This window comes from Pocillopora damicornis, chromosome 13 (genome assembly GCF_964200805.1).
Source record: "Pocillopora damicornis chromosome 13, jaPocDami1.2, whole genome shotgun sequence".
Taxonomy (NCBI): Eukaryota; Metazoa; Cnidaria; class Anthozoa; order Scleractinia; family Pocilloporidae; genus Pocillopora; species Pocillopora damicornis.
Window position 1 is genome coordinate 5,587,211 of NC_142682.1, and position 16,096 is coordinate 5,603,306.

At 38.3% G+C, this 16,096-nt stretch overlaps 1 protein-coding gene and 3 non-coding genes across 4 annotated transcripts; 2 read left to right on the forward strand and 2 right to left on the reverse strand.

Annotated features, from left to right (window-relative positions):
• Window positions 1-236: 236 nt before the first annotated feature.
• Window positions 237-309, forward strand: Trnai-gau (transfer RNA isoleucine (anticodon GAU)). Its single transcript has one exon. It is a non-coding gene; the product is annotated as a tRNA-Ile (tRNA).
• Window positions 310-343: 34 nt separating this feature from the next.
• LOC149035131 (uncharacterized) lies at window positions 344-8,318 on the reverse strand. Its single transcript, XM_089192688.1, has 2 exons — window positions 8,167-8,318; window positions 344-5,856 (listed from the first exon to the last, which is right to left on the reverse strand). Exons 1-2 carry the CDS (start codon window positions 8,228-8,230, stop codon window positions 1,670-1,672), a joined length of 4,251 nt encoding a protein of 1,416 aa, XP_089048814.1. The 5' UTR covers window positions 8,231-8,318; the 3' UTR covers window positions 344-1,669.
• Window positions 8,319-14,909: 6,591 nt separating this feature from the next.
• Trnai-gau (transfer RNA isoleucine (anticodon GAU)) lies at window positions 14,910-14,982 on the forward strand. The gene has a single exon. It is a non-coding gene; the product is annotated as a tRNA-Ile (tRNA).
• Window positions 14,983-15,626: 644 nt separating this feature from the next.
• Trnap-agg (transfer RNA proline (anticodon AGG)) lies at window positions 15,627-15,698 on the reverse strand. Its single transcript has one exon. It is a non-coding gene; the product is annotated as a tRNA-Pro (tRNA).
• Window positions 15,699-16,096: the final 398 nt, after the last annotated feature.

The following is a 16,096-nucleotide window of genomic DNA, read 5'->3' on the forward strand; positions in this document are numbered from 1 at the left end:
CGTTAGCGGTAAAGTGGCCAACATTTTAACTGTTAGCCGTCAAAGCCGTCACCCATTGAGAGCCGCTGGTTTTGCCAGTAAAAGCAGAAAACAAGGAACACAAACACAGATAAATTTTTCTGCTGTTTTACTTTAGTTATGTATTAATTCATAAAAATTTACTTATTTATTAATTAATTCATCCATTAGTCGACGGTCCTTTTTTACTGCATCAAGAATCGCTTTCGCTAGCGTGTGGTCTGTTAGCTCAGTCGGCAGAGCGTGGTGCTGATAACGCCAAGGTCGTGAGCTCAAGCCTCACACGGACCAGTTTAATACAAAATTAACCCATCGCAAATCGGATTTTTCTCTCTTTTTTTATTTTCATTTAAGGAAACATTGAAGGATCTAAAAGAGTTCAAAATTTCTAAAAAATATCCTTCGATCCAGAATATACATGACATGACATACATGACAGCTAAAGAAATATGTTTTTCGTCTTGTCACGAGGGTGGGACAGAGAAAAAATTCTGAGTCCCCAAGAGGAATCGACCCTCAGACCTTCGGATTCCGCGCTCCGATGCTCTACCACTGAGACACAGAGACTATATGGTGAGCGAGGTCTATTACGAAGTTCACATAACACCCGTCCTGCATACTGCTGGGACCAGCAATGTCGATAGTTTGTAAATAAAATGAGAAAGAGTAAGTTTTGAGCGTGTAAAGAGGGATACGTGACAACTTTTCAAATTCTTACTTCAGAAATAGCAACTACAACAACGATAAAACAAATGGTTACATCCAGCCGTACTTTACAAACAATTGTTTGCATCAATTAGCAAGTTTTCCAGGTCCAAAAACAAAAACAACTTGCCGAATTACTCGAGCCTATTTTCTTAAAAAGTTGGAATTTTTTAAAATATGTATATATGCAAAAGAAATGCATAGAATTTAAAAAATGGGGGGGGGGGAGAGAGCTGAGTCTATGACAGAGGGCCTTAAAAAATATCTAAAGTAAGCGTTGATACATATGAGAAAAATGTTTAGTAGGGGTTTTAAATCAACACACTCTGTGAGGGTTGAAAAATATCTCGTCACATTTCCGATTGATTAGACAAAAAACTTAAAATTTGCCATTGAAGTATTTTATAAACATAGCAAATGGAATAATTAAGATTATTTTGCTATCCGAAAGAGTAGAGGCTAGGTTGTCACATGAGGTATTACACACCCCATAAGATTTACAAAAATTACTCCAACTGGCTCGAAACTCGACACAGGTATGGAGTGACACACTTTCCTACTTTTGAAAAGTCGTACAACTTCACCGACCGTTTAAGATGTGAGAATAGCTAAAGCTAAACTAAGGCTTTAATGAGAACTCGAAACCGTAATATTTAGATCTCTATTGGCAGCCCATTTGAAAACATTTTTTTCTATAAATATACTTATGAGATAAAGGTATACTTGTTCTTTGGCCTAAACCGAATCTCTTTGCTTTTGTACTGAAGGTGAATTTACTTCACACCTGTAACGGAGTTTTTCGGACCCTTAACTTTTCTATTTTGATCCTCGCATAGAGAAAATAAAAACGTTTGCCGTAAAAGTTGGAAAGAAATTATCTTGAACTTGTAACAATCATTTCTCCGAAGTTTTCCGATAAAACTTGGAAAAAAACGCTTTGACGTTCTCACTTAGCAACATCCAAGAGGGGCCTTGTCTGTTCGTCCCTGGAGCAATGAGTGTTGCCAGACCGATGACAAAGTCTGCCAGCTTGCTCGAAAAGAAATAACAAAACGCGGAGGAGTTGAGAGAGAATGGCACTAATGACCAAAACGGACACTAATACCGGTACAATCCCCAGTACACCAACCTCGAACCATTCCATAACATCAAGAAAACTTCCGTAAGGCCCGATGACCGTGATACCAAATGATATCAGGGTTGCTTTGGTAAGATTAATTATGGAAATAATTAACAAAGCAGTAAGGGACAATGTCTCGACTCTGTTAGCTATCACATTTCGAAATGGATACTTTAAGACATGGTGGAGTGCTATCAGAGAGCAAGCTGTAGCCATGGCAATCATTCGCAGCATTGGGCTTGTTATAAACGAGTGACAAGCTAGTAGAATGAATCTTCGGCCAATCAGCACGCTCTCCCAGTAGAGTGTCCCTTTATCGTCGCTCTTAGGTGGACGGAAAGGACCATGAAGTACTTCCATGACATCTTTGTTCACAGCTTGTACTGCAAGAGATTCATTCCCTGGTCGTTTCTTGGTTTTCTTAAGAAGCCAATAGACAAGAAATGGCAATGGAAGCATGCACGCAGCAAGAAATTCAGTTTCTTTCATTGAACCCTTGTAAAGCTTGGATGATCCGAGGTAAAGAACGACAATGAAGGGGACAATAAACACAGCAATGCAGGCGAGAACGAGATACTGCCACCACTGCATGCATGTAACATTTGCATCGATAAAAAGCCGCATTTCAGATCCGATTGATACACAGGTCATCAGTTTGAAGCAACTTTCAGCCAGTCTTTCGTAACCTAAAAGCAACACTTCCATGGTGACGGCCATGTAATGGATGAGGGATGGCTTTTGGTTGCGCCTAATTATGTTGATAACACAGTGGACGAAATAAACGAGAGCAACGTCAGCCATTGTCAAGAAAACGGTACCGGAAAGAACCAGTTGTTTTGTCACCGATGTTAGCCCAGGGAAAGGGCAACCGAGCCCTTTATTAAGGGCGCGTAGCTTAAAGTTGAACACAGCGATAACTGCAGAGATACCTGGCACCGTTTGCAGAAGGCTCTCTTTAGAACTGACCATCAAAATTTCAGCAACTTGATAGAAATAAAAAGTTATTTTTATATATGCGTTTTCTGTGTTGTGGTCGGCTTCATGAAACGTGCTGTCTTCTTGTGGGCTTTCTTTCCTTCTAAACCAAATTATCTTATCGAGAAGAAAACTTAAAGTTGGTGGTTTTCTTAATAGGTATAACGATAATACAATCGTTAATAAGAATGTCAATACCCAGAACCAATAGTTTTCACATTCCTCGTCCTTTAGACACTCTGGTGAGAACACAGTTGCACTGTATCCTGGAGTGCATTCACCACACAGAATTCCTCTTCTGTTCCCTGAGCAACTGTTATAACCGTTTGCGCCTGGGCCTGGCTGTCGGCAATAATGCTCTGGACAGGCAATAAACGTCAGTGATGGTGGGACTGATAAGTTATTTAGATGACCCCAATAGTTACGTTTGGCCACTATATTTCTTTTGACACAACTGGCACCAAACGGGCATGGAAGACACTCTACTGTGTTGTTTAACGATAATCCACGAGTAGATCCACGTATCCTGCTGTAAGAGTCTAGGATGCAGCACAGACACAAGTACTTCAGTACTGTAATATTTATCCTACAAAATTTACTATTGCAGTCATCTTGAACAAAATGCGTGGCATTATCCAACACAAGCTTGCTGCCAATGGGGCATTGAATGGTTGAATTATCATCCATATAAACGTAACCTCCGCTGGAGATGTCAAATACGGGATAGCCCGCATAACTTTGTGGATAGAAAGAGGACATGGTTGTGTTTTTAAGGCCAATTGGTCCTCCACTGTCTGACTTCACGAATGCCGACTTTCGAAAAGTCGTCTTGTTGAGTTTCAGGTTTTCTGCTGACGAGTTAAATATACAGTCAATGAAATCTGCTTTTCCAGTTCCATAGGCTAGATAAACATGACCAGATTGTTCAGCAGCAAAATTATTGTTGAAGCGGCATCTGTTAAAGGTTGTGTTACCATTACACACTTGTACACCACCAGAAATCTTTCCTCCATTACCCTCGAATAACGTATCTTCAAACTCTACGTGAGCCTGATATTCCCAAATAGGGTGCGTATCGTTGTTGTCTTTAACGTCGACACATCCTTGGCTCAACTTGTGATCACGGCCTGAAAAAATCGAAATGGCACCAGCAGAGAATGTGTACACACCGTAATTACTTGTTATGCCAACCCATTCCCATTCATTCGAACAAAAGCAGTTAGTGAATTGAGACCTTTTGATGCGAATAGATTTATTGCCTGAAAATAGAAAAGCCAAGAGGTTGCAAGGCGAAGAGGCAAATGTTACATTGTCCAAATCGACGATAACGTCCGGACGGTGGATTATCTTCAGAGGTAAGATAAAGAAATGAAGTCCAAATAAGTCGTCGCTAGTTTTTCTTGTGATGAAAATGGTATTCACAATTCTCAATTCCACATGAGATGGGTCGGGTGAAGTTGCATTAATAGCCCTGACACTATCCTGGAAGGTGCAGTTGAAAATTGACAAGAAAAAGGGATAAGCATCCGATGAAGAATTGAGTACATAAGGATCCCAACCTGTGATAACCAGCGCGTCGAAGTACGACCTTACTATAACGTTAAGAAGGCTGGTCCTGAAGTTTGAAGTTATGTACACCGCCCGACTTTTGCCAGTTTTTTGGCTAAGCATTTCGCTGTTTGCAATCGTAACGTTGCCTGCTTTACGTTTATACGCCACAACAGTGATTTCCTGCGCATTAACAGCGTTATGAATAAACGTACATCCAGAAATAATTAAATCAGTATTACCACCTGTGTTGATAACAGACAGGGTTCCACCCACCGACCAATTATTGTTTCTCCAAGAAGAATCCTCAATGACCACTTTTCCATTTCTTAACATGAGGCTAACACTGTCGCATATGTTAGTAAAGTTACAATCCATGATTTGTAGATGCAGGGTTCCATATTCACTGTGTGCGAACAGAGCTCCGCCGCCCTTAGCTATGATTCGATAAAGCATGTTGTTGAAAAGCCTAAGGGACCCACGTAACGTTGAATTAAAGAAAATCGCTCCCCCGCGTTCGTCTGGAATTTGCAGTTCTATAAACGACGAATTCTGAATTTCCACTTGCGACTCTTTAGACTGAATTTTGATACATCGCAAAAAACGGCTGTGGGAACATGTTAGGTTACGGAAGGTTGCATGTGTTTTCTTAGTTAGAGAGCTGAACAAGCTGTTTACCGTGTCGTACCTTTTCCCACCGGAGCTCGGTTCAGTAACGGTATTGTTGACTAATACGACATCTGTATACATTTCACTCGTGACAGCTTCCGATAAATTAAGATTTACAAAATACCCATGGTTTTTTGTCGCTGTGACGTGCAAACAAGAGATTTGGACGTGCAAACGAGGTGGTTGCTCCAGTTCTGATTTGATTGTAACTAAACCCCTTGCAAGCTGTTTGCCAAGTCTGTTTCCAGTAAACATGATATGTTTCATATCTATAAATATCGCTCGATCACCCACCTGAGAGGGGTTTCGCCAAATGACATCTAGACAAGAAGTGTTGTTCTCGAAGGAAGAAAAGCCATCAATGTTTATACGAATTACACTGTTACTTTTTGCGTAAACGCTTACTGCAGTGAAACTTTCTTTGAAAGAACAACTTGAAATCGTTAGATTATCACTGTCTTGAAAGGTTAACGGCGTTTTCTGGAAAACAATACCAGACAGAAAGATCCCTAACGGTCGACTATCTGTCTTAACGAAATGGAAACCATTGACACATGACACATAAGACCTGGACTTAAAACCTTCAATCGTCAAACTCTTCTGGACAATAATACGAGATTGCTGGTTGGATACCACTGACAACCCGCAGTCATAGGGTTTTCGTTCCGTGCCAGTGCCATCGAGATAAATGTATCCACCTATGTCCACTCGTTGAACTGCCTTGGCGATGGACTTGCATGGTTGAATCAACGTGCCACAGTCGTCTGAATCGCGTCCTCTCAGAGAAACGTAAACATCCTCATAGCCTTGGTTTAGAGCACCTTAAATGAGATGAGACCAAATGTGATTGTGTAGTCAAAGGATTTCACGAATTCAGCTAAGCTGCAAACAATACTCGGTTGATGAATGTCTACCCTGAAAGATTCTTCGTCATTTTTAACCGACAGGTTTTATGTTTGTTTGTTTTTTTCTTTCCCTTTTTGTGTTCTTTTGTTTTTGTTTTCATCAGATTTTCTGGCATGTTAAGAGTCACACACCTCTGGAAAAAACACGCAAAAATGAGTTGATAGGCGACCTTTTTTCCTTCTCTTCCTTTCCTTGTCATCTGACTGTAAGGTAGCAACCTTCAATTTAAAAGGGCCTGAGAGGCTCGCATTTGGGAGGCATGAGCATTGGGAAGAAAAGTCTTGGAGCTTTCAGCTTTAGACCGTCGCAATTCGTATTCAGGATTCTCCACCTCTAAATTAAATCAGTGAGTCAGTCCAAACACCAAGTTTAAATTCCATGTCAGAGGACTAATTTTCCTTTGATTTATCCTTTTTGTGTGTGTGCCACTTATGAAAATAATATATTTCTGGTTTTTACTAGTTTTCGTCGACCGAACCCAAAAATTGCCAGCTTACTTGCTATGAAAGTACGTTGTATAAAATTTTGACCCGATTCCTCAACAAGTTCTCTTCAGCACAGACGGAAGGGCTTCAAAAAAAAACCTCAGACTGTTTGAGGAAGGATATCTCATTCATTCGTATGGAGCTCTTGTAAAAAAAATTAACTACTCTATCCATCTAATCATCGAGCTCAAAATAACCATATTTCCTTGATATGTAAAGTATTCTTTGTAAATCTGAACAATCGACAAAAAGATGTGATAAACCTGTCTTTAAATGTTTCCTCTCCTGCTTCTTTTATCAAGTTCAAAGTTGGCCAGCCTTTGCGAGACTCAAAACGAATTTTAAGAAAGAATTAGCAATGACTACGATGTCAGTTGACAGTTTGACAGGACAGAACTACATTGGGCTGTTCTGAATCACAACGTTTTCCGTGAGTTTTAGTCTTCATTTGCTTTGTCCTTTCCTTGTTGGACAGGCTATTGCAACCAAGACAATGAAAAAACGACATAGCACACATTTATTCGGCAAATTCAATGCTTTAGGTAGATAGCTTTAGGTTGACACACTCAAGAGGACTAGATTGTGGCCAATATTTCGATTGCAGTTTTTCGGTTTCTGAAAGGAGTCGTAAGATATATATATTATCTAGCTGACATAGGTTTTTGTTGATAAATTGAGAAGGGGTGTAATGCTGACAGAAAAAACGTGTCTCTTTTTCTTTTTTTTTGCCTTATTAATGATCCGCTTAAACATCCCTTAGCCATTGTCTGGTGAGAAAACGTCTGGGCCAGCAATTAGCTGTGACAAAACGTTAATTTTCCCTTAGTTTAATGAACCGGCCAACAGAGTTTAGAGTTAAGATTGTCAGAAGTTAATTTTGGTCACCGGTCACGGTGCAGGATGGCTTCCGATCTTGTAGTTTTGACTGTAGCGTGACATTGTGATTCATGTAAATAACTTTATCAAAAGCTTTGATCGATTTTTTTTTTCTTATTCATAAATTCATTGATTCGTCTGAATATTTGCGAAGCTGTAGCGTAAGGTCATGATACCCTTATAGGTGCTCTACGCTTGACTGTTAAAACTCGGACGAATAAAAAAGTTGTATTTGCTCGATAAGTTTTTTAGTTCTCAGGATCACTTCTCGAATCATTTAGTTTTATTTGTTTAGGCTTACGTCAGGATGAAAATACCCTTTGTGTAAGTTATTTATTCGTCATTCTTGCTTATTTGCTGCGTCAGTTAACTTCATGAGAAGGTCACATCCATATCTAGTTTCCGCATCATCCGCTAAATAAAATATAAATACTCCGGTATTTCTTCGCTTCTCACCACTAAAGCTGGCTTTTGTTTCATCATCCGTATTATCAGATAAAGCAGGCCTCAGTGCAGCACACAGCTTTAATTTCTTTAAAGTCAACACCTACCGGCTATCCGTAATAACGATGGATCGCCGAATATACTAAATCCCTAAAGTCGCGAGAAAGCATTTTTACAAAAAACGTAAACAAAATTTTCCTTTCGATTGTCACGAGCTTTATGTTATCCAAACGTTTAATAACCGTACGTCCAACATAGTAACATATATAACGGTCTAAGGTAGGTCTATGAGCAATAGTATTTGATGTCGATATGAGACACGACTGCTTTTTCTTTTCTTAGCAAGCATGATAGATAACCTGCCTTTGAGTGTTTTTTCAGGATTCGTTGGTAGTCATTACTCTTTCGAATTATAAATACCTGATTTGTTGAAGTAAAAAGATAGACACAACAGGGTCGCAATGAAAAGCCACCTAAGTGCCATAGAAGATCACCACTTGAAAGAAGTGCTCGAACTCCTGGTAGAGTTTCTGTATTACCGACTGCTTGGTATACCATTTATATCCTCAGCCTTTAAGCGAATTCAGAGGAGTTTTCGTGATTTATTGAGTTGAAACCAAAATTAATTGGATGGAAACCGAAAAATACTCGTAAGGCTATATAGCTCACGCATTTAATTAAATCCGTTCATGAATACTCTCGAAAGTTTTTTCGAGAAAGCGAGCGGAAATTAACAAGGCTATTTTTGTTGATTGATATTGTAAAGCGCATGACCGTTAACTTATACTTAATTAATAGTTTTCTGCTCAGTACTAGATGACGTCAACATTTGATAATAACAATACAATGGAACACGGGGTGCAGCCAAGTGTGTCACTAATTCTCTTACCTTTCGTATGCTTCATTTAATCGTTTCAAAAGAGTAACCGAGTTAAGGTCTCGATACTATGATCCAACAGATCTTGGTAAAGACTGCGGATCGCGAATACCTGTCACACTAATAGCAGATGACTCGCCGTCCTTCGAGAATAGCTGTGAATACACGACATAAATTTCTTTTGAAGGCAGTGTAACAAGGCTAGGAATGTTACAAAATCAGTGGCTTTAACAGTAGATGAGTGAAACAAAAAAATTTCTTTATTCCTTTGTTTGAAAAGTCAAAAAGGCAAAAGAAATAATCATTACTCTTCATTCCGTAGTTAACGTGCATGGCACCAATATCACTTAAGGCTTACTACACCCTTTTCTCTTCGCTATGATCCCTGATACGTCACTCAAATGTCACATCAGTCTTCATGATAACTTGGAAGACGTTTGGAAGGGTTGATAAAAGAATAATAAAGAGATCTCTTGATTTTAGCTTTGTTAGGTAAGATTTTCTGCACAGCCCCATACTATTGTAAACAGAAAAGCCTTAGTCCCTGAGGCAAATATTGTTTCTGCAATTGTTTTCTTTATCCAAGAACACTTTATATAATACATAATAATAAAGTTTTTTGGGCGCATTTAGAAAAATCAAAGCGCTTACATTACTATATAGAAAAAATAAATTAGTTAAAACCTAAAAAATGTTTCTTATAACAGTAATAAATAAAATAAATGAAATAATTTATTAAAAATTATGTGACATGAAAGCTAGGTACAGTTACTCGTAAAATAAATCAAAAACAAAAATTCCGAAACAAGAATGTTTTGAGGGAAGATTTAAAAGATGAAAGAGATGTTGTATTGTTAACAGAATCCGGTAGACTGTTCCATAATATAGGTGCGGAGAAAGAAAAGGCATGTTTATCGTATGTCACAGAGTTCACAGTAGGGACAGTAAAAAGTAGTTTAGAGGATGAGCGTAGGCTTCGTTGCGGGTAGTTGTTGAAGGAGGGATGACAAGTAGGCTGGACAAAGTCCATGGATAATCATGAAAGTGATGAGCAGAACTTTGAGCATAACCCGTGACTCAACAGGCAGTCAGTGTAGTTCTCAAAGGGCAGGTGTGATGTGCTCGTATCGTTTAGTTCCAGTGATAAGACGTGCTGCAGCGTTTTGAGAAGTGCTGCAGCGTCTAATAAAATACGGTGCTGTGCGAAAATCTGGCCCAAATTTCAATTAATTATTCATACAATTTCGAAATAAAGATTTATATCCATGAGCTCGTTTACTCTTAATTTTTTTTCCTCTTTCCAAGTTCGCATTCAGAACACAAAATGCCTGTCATTCTTCTTCATGCATGTTTATCCAGATAGGCATAAAAAACGTAACTCCGTGCTAAATCTGCGACAATCTAGCCGATTATTGGCTGCAATTGTTATTCCGGCTATATTCATCAACAATCGCAAAGTTTTCAGTAAAATACGCTAGCCGTCGGGGGTCGAAGACGTTATTTTCGTGATGAAGAAAAAGGTTCCGCCCCGAGAGGAATGAGATAAATGGCCCAGTAAAGAAGGTAAAGAGAACCATTCTTTTGTGAGTACATTAATAGGTGAGCATTCCCTTTGGTTGATATCGTCTCAGGCTCTATCAGAGAGCTGCACGAGTTGTATTGCTGATTTAGTTCTATCAGTTGACACGAGTACATCACTTAGTCTGAGCGGCTCTTAACTAGAAGTTCGACTGAATAAATCCTAATTATGTTAAAAAATTTCAAGGGAAATTCTACATTGATGAAAGGCGACTTTTCTACTAAATGACTCGGTAGCCTTTTCTTGAATGTGAATAGAACTTAAACTTTTTTGGAATTTGCCTTGTTAAACTTCTTGTGGAGCAAAGAAGATCGAAGGAAATACTTCAAACTTCAAACTGATTCCCATGGCTTTCAGCCTTCGTAGAAAGTTTACAAGCATCCTCTCATCAAATTTCTCTTTCATCTTCAGGGGGAGCAAAGTTCTTAAAAGGATCACGGAGAGTATACAGTGGATAAAGATTGTGGTCAAGAGAAGATACTAGAATGACTGAATTTGGATGGATACAACAAAGATAAGAACTTTGGAATTATTGAGTAACAGTAGCAAAATGGTAGCTCTTTACAAATCTATTTAGTGTACAAGAAAATTTACAAATTATTATATCATTTGCTCAAAACGGTTCGAAATTTCATAGGGCTCGTTAGTTTTTCAAATAAAACTGCAAATCGGAAGTGCAAATTAAAACAGACTCGATTAATTCAATAATATCCCAAAATTAAGTCGCACATCTCATGTCTTCGCCAATTTAGCTGAATAAACTTGGAAGTTAATTTTGCAATGCCCTAGCTTTCGTGGTGAAAACTAAATTAAAGATGTATGCTCCAACAACTATTTTTTTTCTTTTTTATTTACTTTATATCCAAAAAAGAAATTTTAATTGATGGAATTTAGTTCTGAACCTGCATATAAAATTTTCTGGGGATTTTCTTTCTGTCCCCTGCGTTGCATTCGACAAGTGGCCGCTTTTAAAGCCTTTCATTGTGCTGAAACATGATGGCAAGCTATATGACAGAAAATAAAGCAAACTTTGACTTGATAAATCAACCAAAACTTAGGATAACCGGCATATTTCTCACTGGACTTACAATATCTTGCCATGATGCTTTTCTGTTACGAACTTACATCCATCACCTCATGCAAAGAGTTGACGTCGAAAAGCGAAGGTCAGGAGATAGACTTGAAAATTTTTAAGGCAAATAACGAAATTCTCAAGTTATTTACGTATTTCTGAGCGAAAAATTGGCGTTCCCTTTCAACTTTTTGCACAATTTGTTATTTTCTTATTTCTTAGCGGTAAATTTTAAAGGAAGCCTTGTTAAAATTTTGTCCGAAAAGTTGCCATGGAAACTCTATGCTTATTGGTCCAAATTTTCCCGCCAAGAGTCTGACGCCTTTTTTATTGAATGAATCGAATTTTATTTATTTAATTAACTTGGGTGATGTCAATAGAGTTTTAAAGAAATAAACCTTTTTCTGAGTATGAAACACCTGTAGTTTATTAAGTGAATATAGGAGCCCATCAGTTGGAGCCTTCAACTCCCGTACTAGGCCTATGTCACAGCGTTTTCACAGGACGGTTTATTTTTTGACTATCTTTTCGCGGGAAATAGGCTACTCGAGCTTACTTGGGTAATAAGATCCATGAGACGCGAAGAAAAAAATGGTGGCCCTATGCAGGGACGTCTTCATATCAAAACTACGCAAATTCCGCCTTTCAATCATTTCAATCATATCATTTTGCATACATTCTTGAGAACAGAAAAAATGACTTAGAACAAACATTCTAAGTATAGTGTTCATTCCATGCAATGGGACATAAATAAAAGGCTCTGGTGGAAAAGACACCTTATTTTATAGCTCTGATGACAAGCAAAAAGGTCACATGAGTACCCCGGTTCAAGGATTGAATGAATCGAATTTTATTTATTTAATTAACTTGGGTGATGTCAATAGAGTTTTAAAGAAATAAACCTTTTTCTGAGTATGAGACACCTGTAGTTTATTAAGTGAATACAGGAGCCCATCAGTTGGAGCCTTCAACTCCCGTACTAGGCCTATGTCACGGCGTTTTCACAGGACGGTATATTTTTAGACTATCTTTTCGCGGGAAATAGGCTACTCGAGCTTACTTGGGTAATAAGATCCATGAAACGCGAAGAAAAAAATGGTGGCCCTATGCAGGGACGTCTTCATATCAAAACTACGCAAATTCCGCCTTTCTTTTGCTGTATTCCAGTATTCCAATCCTTACTTTCCTTATGTATTCCACTATCCTTTGCAAATTTTTCACATTTGCGAAAAAAATTCGCGAGACTGCGGATCATCGTTGTATTTTTATTTGTATTTTTTTTTAAATTTTCGTGTGTATTAAAGGTCATCCGTCTTCTGATTCTGGCCCCTCTAAAGAAATTTCATGAAAAGAGTCCAAACTCAAGTCGATAATTGCCGCATGCGGCAAAATTCACGGTGCCTACTGTTGCTTTGATCACTGAACAGTCAAGAATCAGGTTCATCTTTACGAGAACTTTCCTCGGAACTGCTGCTTCTCGAGGTATTTTCAAAATATTCACACCACAAGTGTCCCAAGTTCACTGTTATTCCTGTTATAAGACGAAGTCAACGCTGCGCACTTCTATTTCGACCGTTGTATAACGGGAAAAACAATGACGGCAAAGCAAGCTTTAAACGGCATAGTACGCCGGAAACCACAACGGACACAAAAGATGTGAGTAGATTCTATTGATTTAACGTGTAAAATGTTCATATTTCGAAATATTTATCGTTGTAAATCGACCATACTTCGTTCCCCATACTATTCCTTATAGCATGCTCAAATTCTCAACGGTTCCTCCGTACGTTAACACCGAGTCACACAACATGTGACGCTTTCATGAATTAATCGTTTGCTTTTTATCGAGACGTGAGCTTGGGACGCCTTTGTTCATATGACCTGCACTCGAACTATCGCAAGAAGCTTTGCATCTCTCTGCTGTTTTTCTTTCGATATATTAACGAGTAAAGCTAGAAGTTAATCAGGCGCTAATCCTGATTGGTCGATGTGCTCTCGTGGGGAGTCTTAGTTCGCAGTAAATTCAAACTAAAAATAGACTTGTCTGTGAAAACGCCGTGACAAAAATACAGAGCAGTTGGAGGCTCCAAGTGATGTGCTCCTGGTGAATATTGAAAGACAAAAACTGGAAAAGGATGGCAATAAAATTGATCACTTTACTTCACTGATTTTTTTACCAATAGTATCAATATTACAGTATGGAAAGATATTAAATTAAATTGATACTGAAACTCACTTTTGCGAAAAAAAAAAGCAGTGCATGCGTATCTCTGAGCACCGTAATTTTTTTAAGCGGGAAAATTCGCTCTATTTAACAGATGTTACTTACAGAATATGCAAGAAAGAATGTGGCATATGCGCATCATGCGCACCCGTAAGTCGTAAGGGTCTCAACGGAGTTAACGTAAGATCAAAGTGCAATCATGAGTGGCAGCCGCCATGACGGCCACATCGCAAATTTCAAGGCAACGAAAGAAATTTTTACTTCCCACATTATTGGCGCATTGGTCTGAAATAAATTGCGCCTTGTGCATTTTATCACTCATTCTCACATTTAACTTTATGAATTAATCTTACAAGAACAACAACGAATAATACGAACGCTCAACTTCTATCCAAACCGTATTAATACAAAAATTATTTACCTGAAGCAAAGTCGTTACCAAATTCCATCTATCAATACTTGACGTCAAATCTGAACCACTCGATACAGCTGAAGAAATCGGAAAGGCCATGACCATAACAGAGGCAAAAGGAAATAAATGAATTGTTTTCCCGGTTGCACAAAAGCTGCAAAAAAACCCTAAAATTTGACATGGTTTTCTAAGCTCTTTTCACGTGCAAGACTGAGCGCAAATACAAATATTAATTCATAAAATAATTTGTAATTCTAATGACTTTTCTAACCAAAACACGCAGACCGAAAATTACCGACACCGAGCTCCACGTTCAGTTTCGTTAATTAACAAACGAAGCAAGATGGCAAGGTTAACGCAGATTTTAAACTTAGAAAATTCAATTGGAAGGCTTAATTATTTTTCTAATTAAAGAAAAATTAGCTCAAGAGAAGATATGAACTTGAACTCTCTAGATAATTTGTAAGTCATTTCTCATTTACAAGCATCTTCGGTACTTCGATCTGCTTTTCTGTCCAGTCGTCATATCGACTCAACGGGGCTCTTCTGCATTCCAATATACATCAGGATAAATGTATCAATGTGTGACGATTCATTTTTCGGCTTTGTGGTCACTGTGAACTCTGGTAGGAGGCTCTCACTGGGACAACCGGTCGCCATTAAACGGCCGAAATATTTCACCAGGACAATTTTTAAACCGTTGGTCGTAGGTAAAGAAAACCGTAAAAAATAATTTTGGTTATAACAATGGAAAGATGTAAACCGTTAGCGGTAAACTGGCCAACATTTTAACTGTTGGCCGTCAAAGCCGTCACCCATTAAGAGCCGCTAGTTTTGCTAGTAAAAGCAGAAAACAAGGAACACAAACACAGATAAATTTTTCTGCTGTTTTACTTTAGTTATGTATTAATTCATAAAAATTTAGTTATTTATTAATTAATTCATCCATTAGTCGACGGTCCTTTTTTACTGCATCAAGAATCACTTTCACTAGCGTGTGGTCCGTTAGCTCAGTCGGCAGAGCGTGGTGCTGATAACGCCAAGGTCGTGAGTTCAAGCCTCACACGGACCAGTTTAGAACAAAATTTATCCATCGCAAATCGGATTTTTCTCTCTTTTTTTATTTTCATTTAAGGAAACATTGAAGGATCTAAAAGAGTTCATAATTTGTAAAAAATATACTTCGATCCAGAATATACATGACATGACATACATGACAGCTAAAGAAAGATGTTTTTCGTCTTGTCACGAGCGTGGGACAGAGAAAAAATTCTGAGTCCCCAAGAGGAATCGACCCTCAGACCTTCGGATTCCGCGCTCCGATGTTCTACCACTGAGACACAGAGACTTTATGGTGAGCGAGGTCTAAAACGAAGTTCACATGACACCCGTCCTGCATACTGCTGGGACCAGCAATGTCGATAGTTTGTAAATAAAATGAGAGAGATGGTAAGTTTTGAGCTTGTAAAGAGGGATAAGTGACAACTTTTCAAATTCTTACTTCAGAAATTTTTTACTTTTAATAACAAAGTTGCATAGGCATCTGCGAAAGAGGATTCCATGCACGTGTCATTTTGTTGGCTGCGACATGTTGGTTCAAAAATTAAATTCAATAAAAAAGCTTTTTAACGTACAATTACCTCGGGAAGGGCGCGCGTTATAAATCCTACAATGTATCATTTCTCCTATTAAAAAATTTGGACTAACAAAATCGCAGGGCTTGTCCGGGAGTCGAACCCGGGACCTCTCGCACCCTAAGCGAGAATCATGCCACTAGACCAACAAGCCATACATGGTCATATAAAAAGAAACAAATATCTACATTCTTGTTATAGCTGGTGTTGAAAACATGATGTGTGATTACCTGTTGTAATTGTCCTAGAGTTACATGTCTTTTTATCGCTATAGAGTAGAAATTAAACTCAAAATCGGAAGCTCGTTAATTAGCTCTTTGACATCTAATGTTATTTTCAAAGGCTTTCAAACGGTGACTAATAAAACGAAGAAACTAAATTTTGCTTATTTCTATGGAGAGAAGCAGAGGCTTTTGAACAACAACAATTTGATGAGGGACAGAAATCTTTTTTTTTAGATTCACTTTTTAAAAATTATTTGGAAAGGAGCCCTGGAGCACGACAAAATTAATCGTTCCCACAACTGATGATTTGGAAAAGTTTACACCGGTT

Bases quoted from the DNA above. Each gene is read 5' to 3' on its own strand.
- LOC149035131 (XM_089192688.1), bottom strand. From the start codon at position 8,230: ATGGCACTTAGGTGGCTTTTCATTGCGACCCTGTTGTGTCTATCTTTT. The intron at 5,857-8,166 runs GTATTTATAATT...ATCTCATTTAAG, and splicing joins TTTTTACTTCAACAAATCAG to GTGCTCTAAACCAAGGCTAT.